Source organism: Anabas testudineus, chromosome 8, assembly GCF_900324465.2.
Source record: "Anabas testudineus chromosome 8, fAnaTes1.2, whole genome shotgun sequence".
Lineage (NCBI taxonomy): Eukaryota > Metazoa > Chordata > Actinopteri > Anabantiformes > Anabantidae > Anabas > Anabas testudineus.
Window position 1 is genome coordinate 21790116 of NC_046617.1, and position 16134 is coordinate 21806249.

The 16134-nt window shown below is 42.3% G+C and overlaps 2 protein-coding genes across 2 annotated transcripts; one reads left to right on the forward strand and one right to left on the reverse strand.

Moving 5' to 3' along the window:
* Positions 1-1874: 1874 nt before the first annotated feature.
* Positions 1875-8114, reverse strand: maptb (microtubule-associated protein tau b). Its single transcript, XM_026357454.1, has 10 exons — positions 8060-8114; positions 7566-7619; positions 6051-6091; positions 5608-5665; positions 5441-5517; positions 5085-5234; positions 4584-4665; positions 4357-4466; positions 3313-3477; positions 1875-3237 (listed from the first exon to the last, which is right to left on the reverse strand). The coding sequence occupies exons 2-10, from the start codon at positions 7609-7611 to the stop codon at positions 3205-3207; spliced, it is 762 nt and encodes a 253-aa protein (XP_026213239.1). The 5' UTR covers positions 7612-7619; positions 8060-8114; the 3' UTR covers positions 1875-3204.
* A 936-nt stretch (positions 8115-9050) lies between these two features.
* Positions 9051-10828, forward strand: LOC113157967 (general transcription factor II-I repeat domain-containing protein 2-like). Its single transcript, XM_033326098.1, is given in 2 exon segments — positions 9051-9084; positions 9087-10828. Coding segments are annotated over 2 exon segments (1776 nt in total).
* Positions 10829-16134: the final 5306 nt, after the last annotated feature.

Here is a 16134-nt window from a genome sequence, read left to right on the forward strand (position 1 = left end):
ACAGCAGAATGTAAGAGAAAGCCCTATAGCTGTGGTTATGTCTTCACAAGTTGCAGACTAAGAACTTGAGTGTATGATTCCCAAAAAAGTGATGTTGACATCATAATTAGTGTCATTACGGCCATGAAACATTGTTGACTTACACCCCGAATAGCAGGGCTGTAGCAGGCCCACTGCTTGTTTGTAACCAATTCCAAGTGTCATGTTTTATCACCATCGCCGTCTGTTTTATTAATGCATCTTTCATGCTCGTTAATACGCCACTCATTGGCCTCAGATTTTGCAGCAAGCTAGGACTCTTCAGTAGCTCAACCTTGAATGATAGGCCCCACTGTAGCAGGACTCATATGTTGTTCTGCTTTGGTTATTGATCACTCTACTAACTCTTCTGTTCGGCCCTAACTCCTGGATACTGGATTATATATTATGAGACTGACTCTGACTTGTTGTAAAAATGTTGTATCTAATCCCGTTGGTCCCATCGTGTCAGGAAGACTGTGTAACAACACCCAGGTTCTTTTGGGAAGTACCTAACTGAGATGATAAGCAATTTGCATCCAGGGTCTTTACCTCCATTCCCAGCACACCTACCACATTGTTATTATTGGAGGTGACTTTAGTCCAAAATCTTGATTTAAACAAATCCTCCACCAAGCTTTATTTGCCCACTAACTACTAAATTACTAGGGTTAGGGTTAGGGATTGGACCTGTCCAATCTATAGAGGCATTACATTTCTTGACAAAAAGACTTTCTCCTTTTTTCACACATACACTACTTGTATTCTCAGACAATCTGCTTTCCCATGTACATGCATGTGACACATGAGCAGTCACATGCTTGCATAGTATTTTTACTTAATTTGAAGACTTCTTAAGAACAAATATATATTAGGCACTTTTGCAGGTATTTTTGAGACAAATGACACACCAGGTGTTTCTAAAGGAACATTATGGGAAACCTTTGAAGCATACCTATAAGGCCATATATGTCCTATGCAAGTCACTTCAGAAAATCAACAGCATGCAGACAATCAGAACTGATGGGAGAGCTTCAGTACAGAGTTTAATGTCTTAAAAATGAAGTTGAGCTACAACTGCAGACAACAGATTTTTGAATCAGGGAACAAGGCAGGCAAGCTCCTGGCCCAACAAGCCAACCTAATGCAATTTCCAGAAATATTTACACTGTAAAGTGCATTGAGACTCTGTTGTGATTTGGCGCTATACAAATAAAATTGAATTGAATAATTGAATTAAATATTAAAGTATTAAGTTTTAAGCTCTGTCGCTTGGCTGTCCTAACCCCACCCTGTTCTGCACTACAGTCTTCTCTCTCCTAAGTAAAGATAAGGATCCTTTACTCTACAGCAGCTTTAGACCCATATCATTACTAAATGTAGACCAGAAAATCTTCTCAAGATGTTAGCCCTCCACCTTCCTTGTGTCCTACCAGGGATCATCTAATCAGATCAGACAGGCTTCATGGTGGGGAAGCAATCCTTCCATAACACCAGAAGACTTCTAAACATACTTAAAATCCCTAGTTCTAGCTTTCTAGAAGTAGTGGTGTCAATGGATGCAGAGAAAGTTGTCAGTAGGGTGGAGTGGGACTTCCTCTTCAGTCTTTGCTCATGTTTCAACTCTTGGGTCAAGTTTTTGTACTCACTTTCTGTAGCCTCCATTCAAACAAAGCTCAGCCACAAACACAGATCACAGGTGCAGCATTTCAAAGTGTCCCTGTCATACAGGAGTCTGAGAAGAAACATTGATGTGAGTGTTTCTTTCAAACCTAACCATGCTGCCTTGTTCCTTCTCCTCACGTTTCTGGTGGCACTTTACTGACAACAAACAGGGAAAGTATTTAGTTCCAAGTGAAACTTTATTGGTATAAAGCACTTTAACAGCACAGTTTTGGCACCTGGCATCAAACTGCATTCTGGGTATTTTTAATGGTTGAGTTGGGGGGTGGAGGGGTTGTACAGCACATCAGCATTCAGAAACACAGAAGAGGAGGTGATTGGAGGGATTTTATGAAGGAAGCTAACATAAGCATGGAGAAGCTTAGCATGTTGCCTGTTTTTTCCAATCAGATCTCAGCATCAGTCCTGGAACGCCTAACCCTAACCCTGGAACCCTAACCCCAAAATGATAACATTTAAATTATTCTAATTTTCTTTCACTCAGTCCCTTGGATTCAGAGTTATTTTTGAAACAACAGCATTTAGAGACAAAGCAATCCAGCACAGACCAGACTATTTCACAATAAAGTCTTCTAGATCCAAACAGGACCAGGGCCTACTTGTAGTAAACAATGTGATATCACTGTGTTACAACACACTTTATAAGACTAGGTAGCACTTTATAGTGACACTGATCCCCAACTTATCCGTAATGGGTCAGGCCAGCTCCTTGCACGACAGCCCTGTCCTCATCAGTGTCTGAGTGTGTGTGAGTAAGGAGTAATGTAAAATGTAGAAATAAGTTAGAAAAGTGCAAATGCATTTAATTAACTGTGTCATTAAGAAACATCTCTCTCCCACAGACTTTGCACATATTTTACTGTCAGAACACCATCTCCTGGTTGCTCCAAACCAGACAGGACACCTGCAGAGCTCTCCTACATGTTGGTAGAGATAAGAGTGATTTCCCAGGATAAAAATTTTGTTAAATTCTTCTAACCCTACTCTGAAAAGTAATTACCGTTCTGGGTCTGTTTCATTCCTTTCCCCTGACCTAGATGACTATTCTGAGTATGTTTGATACAAGTGATCCTGAAGCATTTTTTTTCATTAATTTTTGTTACATTGTTCCATTTGCTCCAGCCATGTGAAAACTAGCTTTAACAGCATCAGCACTGTACAGGTAAATGTACCAGTTTGACTCACCTGTAACACCTAAGGTCTGTTAATATTTTTCTTCTGTGTATTTAGGAACCTACCTATTAGCTGGGTTTAAAATGTGTTTATTTATTTGTTACTTATCTGTTTTTTTGTGGAGAAAATAAATGTCACTTCCTATTTGTAACACCTGTATGCACTCACCGTTGTGAGCTCTGATTGGCTGAAAATGTTTGACTTCATAAAATCTCTCTGATCTGAATGATGACTATGATGAGGAGGAGGAAAAAAGGCAGAATCCTATTTGTTTTGGTTGATTCCTTTGTTACAGGAGGGGGCAGAGACTGCATTCACTGGCTCATCCAATCACAGGCCTTGTTTGGCAAGGGAGGCAGACACCTGACAGGAACAGGAAGTAGGTAACAATTAATTTCTGTGAATTTGTGAATTTGTCTGAACAGGTAAATTTCTCACCTGGTCAGCCAGGGTGTCGAGGGGCGGAGCTCCAGTGGCATTAGGGCTTCCTGGGGAGGAAGTGTTGCTAAGGTGATGAGGGGAGTCAGATTGGATGATGATGTCAGCACCGTGGTCAGTCCGAGCTTTGGCATGTTCTTTGAAGGTGAGTTTCTGAGACTCAATCTGTCAAAACACAACTCTACAAATATAATTTTTTTTTACATAAACTTATATTTCTAAACAAAGTTATGATTCCTACTTCATACATAATCCACAGACTACCCCTCACAAGTTAGAACATGTCTGTCAAGGACAATATCCTGCAGATGAACTAATGCCAGACAATGTCTGGACCTGATTCTTCAGATATTGTTTGTAGAATCAGGTCCAATTTCGGTTTAATATTCCTTAGCATAAGACATCATGATACCATCAAAGACTCTGGAATCTGAACAAATCTCTGTGCACAAGGGACAAGACTAAACCCCAATATTGGATTCCCGTGATCTTCAGGCACTCAAATGGCACAACATTGAAAACAGACATGATTCTGTGATGGAAATTACTGCATGGGCTCATGAATACTTCCAAAAATCACTGTGAACACAGTTCACTTCTTCTTCAGGGAAGACCTTGCACACTTCAGCAGGACAATTCTAACCCACATAGAATTTAAAATCCTTTTCCATCTCCATCTTATCTTAAAGAACTCATAGATCCATATTTTCCCAGCAGAACTCTCCGTTCTCAGAGTGCAGGTTTACTTGCAGTTCCTAGAGTTTCCAGATGTAGAATGGGAGGCAGAGCCTATAGCTACCGGAACCATTCGTCTACCAAGGCAAGAAAGTATTTCGCATTAAAAGTCTTAGCAGAACATTTGTGATGGCTTTTATTCTGAAACATGAGATTAACTGGATACAATGTAGAAAGAAACTTGTTTTTGTTATTATGACATATCTTATATAAGCATGCTGCAGGTTGATTATTGAAGATATTTATAGGGCATTCACAGCTCTTAGTTTTATCTGTTAACTGTGTTAGTGTTTTGTTAGCAACATTTACCTTCTTCTTGCCTCCCCCAGGCACATGACTGATGTTCTCCAGAGAACCAACTTTAGACTGAATGGTTGTAAAATCCACCTTCTCTGATTTTATCTCCACCTTCCCTCCGCCTGACAGAGGAAAACATTTGTTAAGTTACTGCAAATAAAGTTTTTTTTTGTTTGATGAAGCAGCAGTATTTAATTGTTCTAGTTACCTGTAAGTGCAGGTGTTTATGTGTGTGTTACCTGGCTTGTGGTGGATGTTGTCTTTGGAGCCACACTTTGATGTCACATTACTGACGTCCAATTTCTTGTGAATAATCTGAACCTGCAGTCAAACAGACAAGAAGCAGTGTTCCAACTATAGTCATTGTTAGGTTTATATGTGTTTTAACCTCTTTGGACCAGATTTACTATAGGTTTGCATGTACTAAATTGTGTGCACACCTGCAAAAAGCATCATGAGCTTATGTACTGAATGTAGACAATGAGGACTGCATCCTTGAAGTGAGGAAAATACTGCTGCTGTGGATTTAGCTTCTTTGCATTTCTAATTGAGCAAATTGAGATGTTTTTGTGCAACTGTACAACTGTCTGTGTTAGACAAAATACAGGGTGCAAAAATGCTAATGAACACACAATATGTGGTGCAGTGTGAAACAGGAGAAATGTTGACTGTGTTATTGGGTTGGATACAGTCAGAGTGGGTTATAGGTGCAATGTTGTGTGTGTGTGTGTTTGTGTCACCTTGCCCCCTCCAGGTGTGTGTTTCAGGTTCTCCGTGGATCCGACCTTTGACTTCACATTGCTGAGGTTGGGCATGGGGTGGGAGGGCAAGGGGGGCGTTCGTCCACGGGAAGAGCCAGGAGACCTGGGAGGAGTTCGAACCACGGCTACCTGCCCAACCAGTTTAACCAGCAACACCATAAAAACCATTGCAGATAATTGTAAATAAGTCCAGGTACAGAGCCTTAAGTACAGAACCTTCAGAACCAGTAAATCATGAGACGCAACAGAAACACACACAAATACGTTTAGACAATGTTACAACATGGGGACAAAGAGGTGCAGAGACAGACAGGCAGAGAGACGGGTGTTCAAACCTTCTTGACGTCTCTGTTTGGAGTGGACGAACGACTCGCAGGAGAACGACTTCCTGGACTGACTCCATCTACTGACTCTGACACACACACACATTAAGTGGTCACACTGGGTTAAATGGTTATACTGGTTAAACTAGTTAGTGGCATTACTGGGTTGTCTAGTGTACCTGTACTCTTGGCTGAAATCATCTTGGCTGCTCTAGCGCCTCCTGTTGATTTGGAGGCCTGAAACACACACACAGAATATAGCATGAACAGTACAGACACTGGTTCGTTAATTGGGAACCCCTGTCTAAATCTCAGAGTCAGTCCTGCAGTAAATCCTCCTTCATGATGGATGTGATGATGTTGAGCTATTGTTTAGACTGGAGGGATTTGGTAGGCCTAGGGTTACTGTGTAGATTCGGATAAAAAATAAAAAATAAACTTTATCCCAGAGTGAAATTGTTTAACATTTAACAAACAAACACTTTACAGCATTACAGCAAGGCACAAGATGAAAGTCCTGCTTCTGAGCAAGTGTAATTTGCTTAGAAGCAGACTACTCCACTTATAAATAAAACTTAATTTGTGGGGAGTATTTGAACTTGAATTTAGAATCAGTTTCTACCTTTGTTGATTCTTCAGCCATTTCTTTTTCTGCTGATTTTTCTGCGGGAACAAGAAAGAGGAAGTAAACAAACATGAATCCATTAGTTGTTAGTTTTTGTTTGTTAGTAACAATAATCACCTGATTAGTCACTGACTATTGTTAATAAACACTAATGTGTGGAGGTCAAAGGTCACAGAAGCACGGGCAAGGGTACCCTGTTTCAATGTCAACCAGGAGGTCAACAAGAGTTGCCTGTGTCACTTTTATCAAGGAGAAATTAAAATATACAGAATGTTTGTTAAACATCCAGACACATGACAGACACGTGGGGGAGAGGAGGAGGGGCAGGAGGTGGTGGTGGTGGGTGACGTGGAGGAGGAGAAGATGAAATTATTAAATATGGTGCAAAGAAAAAGAGGGGGCTGAGTTTCAGACAGACCTTTTTTCAGGAGAGGAGCGCTTGATTTCTTGGCTGAAGCAGCCTGTTTAACAGACGAGGAGGTGCTTGTTTTCCTTGATAGTACAGATTCTGCAGGTGAAGGTGTGTTTCTGGAGCGAGGGGCCGCAGTTAAAATCAAATGTCCACTAGTAAGAGGAGTACTAGTTTTATCAGCTGGGACCTCCTTCACATCAGACAGAGGAGCAGCAGGAGGTGCTTGATGGGTCAGTGTGTTTGTTCTCTCTTCTTGGATGTCTGGCTGCGCCTCAGCAGGAAGCTCAGAGCTGGAGGGAGTGCTCATTTTTCTGACCTCTTGAGGAGGGTCAAACTGTGTAGACTCTTGCTCCTCTTTTTTATCGCCTTTCTGCTTTTCTTTTTTTCCTTTCTGCTCCTTGTTTTCACCATCTCCTCCCTGCTCCTCTTTGAAGGAAGGACTTTCTGGTTTCTCTTTTTTGTCCTCCACTTCCATCTCTCTGTTGCCTCCAACAAGCTGCTCCTCGTCCTTCTTTTCTTCTTCTTTCACTGATTTATCCTCTTCATCAGTTTCTTTGTCAGGAGAAGGTGGGGTGGAGGAACAGTCTGTCTCTGGCTGCTCCTCCCTCACCCTCTCAATCCTGCCTCCTTCTGATAGTTTTTCTTGAAAACTGACAGAGTCTAGGTCTGAGCAAGGAGAAGAGGAGGGGACAAGGTAAGAGAAGAGGTGGAATAGGAGATAGAAGAAGAGGAAAGGATCCCAGGAGAGAGGAGAGAAAAGGAGAAAGTGTGGAGATGATGTCACAGATGGAAACAAACACAGGACAAACTGACTGGATGAATCTAGTCTGGAAAAAAATTAGATGAATAAAGAGAAACCAGGTCCTGCTTCAGAAACCAGTTTAATAAACCTGGACTCCACCCGCTGTAGCTGAGCTCAAACCGTCATCATGTGGTGTCACAAAGACTGGATTCTGTCCTCCTGCAGCTGAACCCTGATCACTTTCATGTTACTGGTGATACTGTAGCATTACTCAGCTTAGACCGGAGTTACTGGTTTCTGATGAACTGGTCCCACTTCTCCAGTTCACTATCAGTTTGTTTTTAATGGTGACACCAACCTGCCATCAGGCTCTGCTCCTGCTGGGGGGGCACATCTCCATCCATTATCACTCCTGCAGGAGGGTGAGGTAAGGAGAGGTGAACATCAGTCAGTGAGCATGCTCAGTAACAGAATAAATCCTCCATGATGATGATGCAGCAACAATAAAGTTACGTTCTATCAGACTCTACTGCCTCTCCTGTCAATCATCTGCTGTCACACACGCGCGAGCGCGCGCTCACCTCCTCTGTCTGATCGTACTTTAGCCTTAATGCTAAAAAGCTAACATGGTAACATGCTGATATAGTAACCGGCTGATAAACGGGCGGTGGCATCCGGACAGAGAGCGGAAAATTCCGCCGCCGCATCTGCCGCTCCTGTCGCTGCCGCCTTGGAGTTTCCGTGGCGGCAGAGACAGACACAGACAAAGAGAGACAGGTGACGGACAGGTACAGAGACACCGACAAGTAACAGACAGACAAACGGGTCATGGTGGTGGTTTACGTGTCTTACCTCCGTCTCTGCTGCTGCTCCTCAATCCTTCTGCTGCTCCACCCTGCTGCCGCTCTGTGAGGGGGGGGGGGGGGGGGGGGGGGGGCGCTGCTGCATGCTGGGAGGCTGCTATTACCATGGCAACCTGCTGCATCACTGCACCGTGAAAGAGACTGAGACTAAATCTGATCAGCAAAAATACTGTGAAAATCAGTTAATATCAAGTACTTGTGCAGTTACTGCTGACTGCTGACTCACCTTCTATAAAAGCGTCTGCCAAATGACAAAATGTACATGTAAATGACTTTATGACCCCGCGTCGTCCGATGACTGAGTGGTTTGGTGTAGAGCGCCAAAGGCAAAGCACGGGCTGACGCATGTCACTCTGGTTCCTTGATACAGTTTTTTCACCCAATAAAAACTGTATTGGTTGGTTTCCTAATTTCAATCCCTAAAGCGTTTGTAATTAGCAAGTTTTTGAATTAAGATTGATACTGGATAGACAAAAACTGTGTAATTTACGGTGAAATACCGGCAGCTATGGTTGCCAGATTTTCACCGCAAAAAATAGGATGAAAATGTATGGCACATTACGGTATATTTACTAACAAACCATACATTTTATAATTGGCAACTTTTTTGGTTTACTCAACTCAACTTTATTTATAAAGCCCTTTAAAAACAGCCTTGGTTGACCAAAGTGCTGTACACAGCAAGGGAAGATTCAAAGTTAAGGTAAAATACTGGGGTTGCCAGAATTTTACTGTGAAAAATATGGTAAATACAAATAAGGCATTACAGTTGATAGGCATAGATTTTACAGTCAACAATTACTTATGATAAATTCCAAAATAAACAGATACAGATACAAATACATTGTAAATCGACAAACTATCATCTGTAAAAATAAAGATTGTGCCTTTAAGCATTCTCCCAGAAACGCCCTCTCCTGTGTGACAGAAGTCATAGCGATCTCAAGCTACAACTGCCACTGTGGAACCCCTTCCCAAAAATGGCAAAAAGAAAGGCAGACAACAGGAACTTTCGGACAGGTGGGAGACAGAATATCTATTTACATATGTAAAAGACAGACCTGTTTGTCTGATTTGTGGAGTCAACGTGGATATAACTAAGGAGTACAACATTCAACGACACTATGAAACAAAACACCATGACAAGTACAAGGACCTGGACATGACTCAAAGGAGCCAGAAAGTGGAGGAGATGAAAAGAAGTTTGGTTTCACAACAGAATATGTTCAAAAAAGCCACATCACAAAGTGAGGCTGCTGTAAAGGCTAGTTATATTGTGGCAGCAGAGATCGCAAAATCAGCCCGGTCCTTTAATGAGGGAGAGTTTGTGAAAAAGTGCATGTTGAAAGTTTGTGACATCGTGTGCCCAGAGAAAAAGCAAGCCTTTTCAAACATGAGCCTGAACAGAAACACAGTAGCTGATCGCACATGTGATCTTGCCACCAATCTGTATGACCAGCTTTTGGCAAAGGGAAAAGATTTCGTTGCATTCTCCCTTGCTGTGGATGAGAGCAGTGACGCATCTGATACTGCTCAGCTGTCAGTCTTCATCCGTTGAGTGGACTCAAATATGTGTGTTACGGAGGAGCTATTGGGATTCAAATCAATGCATGGCACAACCACAGGAAAGGAAATCTTTGAGGAGGTTTCCAAATGCGTAACTGAAATAAAGCTGCCGTGGGATAAACTCGTGGGATTAACGACAGATTGGGCGCCAGCGATGTGCGGTAAAACAAGTGGACTGGTGGGCAGGGTCCGGGAGAAGATGCAGGAAGAGAACTGTGCAGGTGAACTAACTGTTTATCACTGCATCATACATCAGGAATCACTGTGTGGCAAAGCCCTAAAGATGGAACACGTTATGACCACAGTAACACAAGTAGTTAACTTTATAAGAGCCAAAGGTCTGAATCACCGCCAGTTTAAGTCTTTTCTAGAGGAGTGTGGTTCGGAATACGCAGACGTGCCATATCACACAGAGGTGAGATGGTTAAGCCGAAGAAAAGTACTGAATAGATGTTTCGAGCTGCATGAGGAAATATGTCAGTTTCTGGAAAGCAAAGGGAAGGACACAGCAGAGCTTCGGGAGAAAAAGTTTCTGTGTGAGCTGGCCTTTCTGTGTGACATCTCGAGCCATCTCGATGCGCTGAACCTGCAGCTTCAGGGGCGGGGGCGCATCATCACAGACATGTACGCTGCAGTGAGGGCTTTTAAAACTAAACTGTGGCTGTGGGAGAATCAGATGCTGCAAGGAAACCTTGGCCATTTTCCCTGCTGCCAAACCATGAAAACGCAGTTCTTTACCAAATTGTTCCCATGCGCACAGTTTGCTGAAAAACTCAGTGTACTCTGCGCTGAGTTTAGCCGGCGATTTGCCGATGTCCAGAAATGTAGGTTTGAACTGCTCAGTAATCCCTTCGCAGTTAATGTGGAAAATGCACCAACTAACCTCCAAATGGAGCTAATTGAACTCCAGTGTAATGACACGCTGAAGTCAAAGTATGATGCTGTGGGCGCCACACAGTTTCCACAGTTCATCCCTGACACAATGACTCAGCTCCGCACCCAAGCTGCTCAGATGCTCTCCATGTTGGGCAGCACTTATCTATGTGAGCCACTTTTCTATAGGAGACGTGTGACTGATGAACACCATCGTTCGATATTGAGGATTTCCTCAGCTCAAAGCCTGAGCCCAGACATTGATGAACTATCATCCAAGAAGAGATGCCAGGTATCTGGCTTGGGCACATCAGATTAGATCAGTGTTCAGCAAACTGAGCAATAACTAACGTTTTCTTTATGCACTTTTTCTTGCTACTCCAAGACAAGGACTTGAATGGTTGATTGATTTTATTATTGTTATTTTATATTAAAAATTATTATTATTTATTATTATTTAAATCTTATTTAATAAATGATTGTCATTGATGTTTTTTTTTTTATTTGAAATTGGTTTTTGCATATCTGGACTATTAAGTTATAAATTGTATAGTAATAAGTATTGCTTGTTCCATATTCAATGTTAAAGCAAATCTTGTTTGGGTTGCGACTTTGTTCAAGTTTTACATTTTGGCCCACTGTGTAGTTGAGTTTGACACCCCTGCTCTACATGCTTTCTCTGGGCAACATTATCTGCAAGCATGGTATTAAATTTCATTGTTATGCTGACAACACACAGTTATATATTTCACCAAAACCAGATGAGATCAAACAGCTTAATAAAGTTGAGCAATGTGTAAAGGATATAAGAGACTGGATGCTAATTAACTTCCTTCTGCAAAATCCTGATAAGACAGAAGTACTAGTTATTATTACAGTTCCTCCCTCTGCCCCTGTCTGTTTGTTATGTTCTTGTTTTTGTTCTGCTGTTCACTCTCCTGCCACCCATATATGGACTTCCTCCACTCTCACTCACTGGACTAGTTACAGACTCAGTTCACCTGTGCATCCCTCCATTTTATAAGCACCCCTCAGTCCTCAGTTGTTTGCTGGTTTGTTGACATCATTCATGCTGTTCATCGCATTCTTGTTGGTTAGTTCGTTTGTTTGCTCATGTTCATGTCCTGTTTGTGCCGAATCCTCAAATCTGGTCAGTCTGTTTGTTTGTATGTTCGTTTGTCCGTGAAGCACCACTCTGTTTTTGGGTTAGGGGAATGAAATTTTGGCCTGGATGCCGAAAATCAGCACCCAGGCCCAATGCACAGGCCATCACCGCACTGTGCCAAAACAGTCCCCGTACCCAAGGGCCTCCACTGCCAAAAGAAGTAAACAAAGCAGAAAAATAAAATGAAAATAGCGTTCGGTGTCTGTGGTGTCATTATTATTTTTGTTTTTATTTAGGATTTTTTGTTTTTTTACATTTTTTGTCTGTTTGTTTGTTGTTATTCTTTTTTTATTTTGTCCTTTGTCTCTGTCTTGGGGCTGGGGTTGGGAAGGGTTAGGGTTAGGGTTAGGGTTAGGGTTAGGGTTAGGGTTAGGGTTAGGGGAATGGAGAAACCAGTCCAGGGCCACTAAGTGGTCCCGGACTGGCCTGGACACGGTCCATCCCCGGCCGCGGTCCACATACTCCCCTTCCCCAACTGGGGTTAAGGGTGAGGGTCATGGGTGAGGGACAGGGGTCGGGAATGGGAAAGGTTTAAGAGTTAGGGTTGGGGGGGGGGGGGGGGTGGAGTTAGGGTTAGAGGAAGGGGTGGGGTGTTGGGATTGGGGAGAGGTTGGGTATAGGGAAAGGGTTTGGGGTTGGGGTTAGGGTTAGGTGAGGGTTAGGGGATAGGTTGGGGTTAGGATTAAGGGTTAGGTTAGGGTTAGGGGATAGGTCGGGGTTAGGGGTTGGGTTTAGGGGAAGGGGTTGGGGTTAGGTTAGGGTTAGGTTAGGGTTAGGGGTTGGGGTTAGGTAAGGGAAGGGGATAGGTTGGGGTTAGGGGTTGGGTTTAGGGGAAGGGGTTGGGGGTTAGGTTAGGGTTAGGGGTTGGGGTTAGGGATAGGGGATAGGTAGGGGTTGGGGATAGGGGATAGATTGGGGTTAGGGTTAGGTTAGGGATAGGGGTTAGGTTAGGGTTGGGGTTAGGTAAGGGTTGGGGTTAGGTTAGGGTTAGGGGTTAGGGTTAGGGTGGGGTTAGGGGATAGGTTGGGGTTAGGGGTTGGGTTTAGGGGAAGGGGTTGGGGTTAGGTTGGGGTTAGGGGTTGGGGTTAGGGGATAGGTTGGGGTTAGGGTTAGGGTTAGGGGATAGGTTGGGGTTAGGGTTGGGGGATAGGTTGGGGTTAGGGTTAGGGGTGGGGTTAGGTTAGGGTTAGGGGATAGGTTGGGGTTAGGTTAGGGTTAGGGGTTAGGTTGAGGTTAGGCGGATTAGGTTTAAGGTCCATGGACATTTTTTGTTAAGTTTCCTCATTAAGGCCTTCCGGAAATTTTGTGTTTAATTTGTTAATCCATTTTCTTTCAGCCAATTTGCGTTCCTTTGTGGACCAAAACACATTGCATTGTAAGCCCATGACCCTCAGGTTGGGGAGTCCATGTTGTAAGAAATGTTTAACAATATGAGTTTGGGTTTCTTTTTTGTTTCTAATGTTGTATCTATGTTGAGTTAACCTAATTCTAATTGTGTTTCCAGTTTCTCCCACATATTTGTTATTACACTTTGCACAAATAATACAATATACACAATTTTTAATGTCTGGGTTCTGTATTGGGTTAATTTTATGTATTTGTTTTGTTACAGGGTTTCTGATCCAGGAACATGAGAAGAAACCCGGACAAAGGAGCCGTTTCGGGCTTGGATTGAGGACGGGGATCCTACTCCTGACCAAGTAGTCCTTGAGATTTCTGTTTCTCCTATATGCCGAAATTATTTTGTGTTTTTGTAAGTAAGGTGTGTCTTTTAAGAGGTTATGAAAATTGTTCTTAATTTTGTGATTCAGTTCCAGGGCCATTTGTGAATACGTGGAAATAAACGGAATTATCCTTTCTGAGTCCTGTGTTTGTTCTTTGGGTTGTAAAAAGGTTTTAAACGAGTTCCGGAGGAACTGTCTGGAGTACCCTCTATCCCTTAGGGCTTGGAACAAAGTCTTAGTGGCTTCTTTGAAGTCTTCCTCCCTAGTACAGATCTTATTGAATCTTAATAGCTGGGACTTAACAATCCCCCTGTATGTGTGTTTGGGGTGAAAACTAGATTTATATAAGAGGGCATGTGTATCTGTGTCCTTGAAATATACTTTAGTGTCTAATTGTCCCGTTTTATCAAAATGTGGTCCTTTAAATGTAATTGTGTCCAGAAAGTTCACCGATTGGCGATCAATTGTGTATTTAATTTTGATTGATGGATGGTGCGAATTTAAATGTTTGGCAAACTCCTGAAATTTGGTCTCCGAATAGGTCCAAATTCCCCATATATCATCAAGGAACCTATAATAATATAGTGGTTTTAAAGGGGCTGAGGATAGGGCCGATTCCTCCCAATTGGCCATATAAATGTTTGCATAAGATGGTGCAAACTTTTTGCCCATGGCAGTTCCCTTAATTTGAAGATAAAATTTGGAGTCAAATTCAAAGTCATTTTTGGTGAGGCTCATTTCCAATAGATGTAGAATATATTTATCCGGTCTTTTTGGGTTGGGATACTTTGAGAGCCATAATTTCACTGCCTCTAATCCGGACTCGGTTTCAATGTTGGTGTATAAACTATCTATGTCAATTGTGAATATGAAGGAGTCCGTTGGAATTGATTTGTTTCGTATTTTGGCTAAAAAATCATAGGTATCCTTGAGATAACTAGGGTGCTTATTAGAAATAGGATTCAGAAAGTATTCCAAGTACTCCGCTATATAGTAAGTTTCACTGTCTGAGTCTGAGACAATCGGCCTTCCTGGCGGAATCTCGTAAGGCTTACTCCATTCTTTTGGGTCTTTATGTATTTTAGGTAACAAATAAAATCTCCTTGGTCGAGGTGTGTCATTTCCCTTAAGGTATAAATATTGTTTTCTGTTTATAAATCCGTCCTCAATCATTTTGTTTAGTACTTCTTTAACCTGTTTGGCTGTGTCTAAATATATAGGTTTTTCTAATGTTTTGTAATAAGTTGGGTTATTCAATTGTCTAAGTCCCTCCCAGATATATTGATTTCTGTCCAAAATCACAATGGCACTCCCCTTGTCAGCTGGTTTAATAATAATGTGTTTGTTTTTTTGTAGTTCCCGTAGTGCCTTAACCTCTTTTTTTGTGAGATTTTGTTTGTCCTTTTGACTCCATAAGAGTTTTTTGTAAGCATATTTGTCCGCTAAAATGATTTGTTTTATAGGTTTTGGCAATTGATTAAGGCTAGGAGTCCAGTCTGACTTATTTATAAATGGAACTTTCATCGAACCCGGTTTCCCTTCAAAATAACAGGCCAATTTGAGTTTCCTATGATAAATTTGTAAATCTAATTCCAATTGTTTTCTCCTATCCCCAAATTGTCCCAAAGTGGGAATGAAAGTTAATCCCCTCAGCAGTAACGAGGTTTGTTCCGCTGAGGGAGTAAAATTCTTGGCTAGAATCACTACATTTCTCAGCCCCTCCCATTTGATTGGGCTTACGGGGCCTACAAGTTTAAGTGATTCGCCCAATGAGCTAGCATGTTTCTGGCTGTTTCAGGCGTCCAGTGAATCTGGTCCTTCTCAGTCTTAAAGTGGTCCCCCAAAAGGGGTGGTAGGTGATTGGTCTGGCTTTGTATGAAACTGTTTAAGTTTCTAAGGTTATCTTGCTCTCTCATAGAGAGGGCTTTCGAAAAATTAATCACCGGGACATAAACCTCGGCTGAAGGAAAGATCTCCTTGGCTTTGTGAACAGCCCTTCGAAGCTGTTTTATGCTTGTTTCTTTGATTTTTTGGTCTCTGTTGTTCAAACCAAAGGACAGTACCAGTTTTTCGACTGTCGAGGTGACGGTAGTCTTAGTCAGAATTGCTTCTGCGTGGCGAAAATTTGCTCCCGGATAACTGTCAACCTGGAGGTCTGGTATTTTGAATTCCGGGATTCTGGCCACATTTGAATCTCCAATGACAACCCACTTTTTACGAGCACAAAGAGTCCAATCCACCATCTTGCGTTTTGTGTTGATATGTCTTCTTGGTCTCCCTGTTTGGCGTGTTGTCATTTTTTCTATGTTAAACATTTCAGGGGTGGATTTGTGTGGACTTTTCTTTGTCTCCTCTTCCTGTCGTTCTTTGTCCGTGTTTGTGATCCCAGATTCTTTGGGGCTGACTGATGTTTCTGGTGAACAACTAAACCATTCATTGTCATCCTTTTTGTTGGAGTGGGTGTCAGAATTGGATTAGGGTCGTGGATTAAGACCAATCTTGGTTCAACCATTTCTTCGGTTGTTTTGTCCCTTGAGGGTGGGGGTATTTTGCCCCAGGTTCTTCCACTGGGTTGGGGTTTTGTGCTTTCCTCATCCACGGGCTCCAAGTCCAGAAGAGATTCTTCCAACACACAAGGATTTTGTTTCAGTGGTTTATATGTCCTTGTCAACCTCTTGTCCAGAGGGAATGTGGGTAGGGATGGCTTGTCCCTCTCCTTGACTCCACTTGACCCGT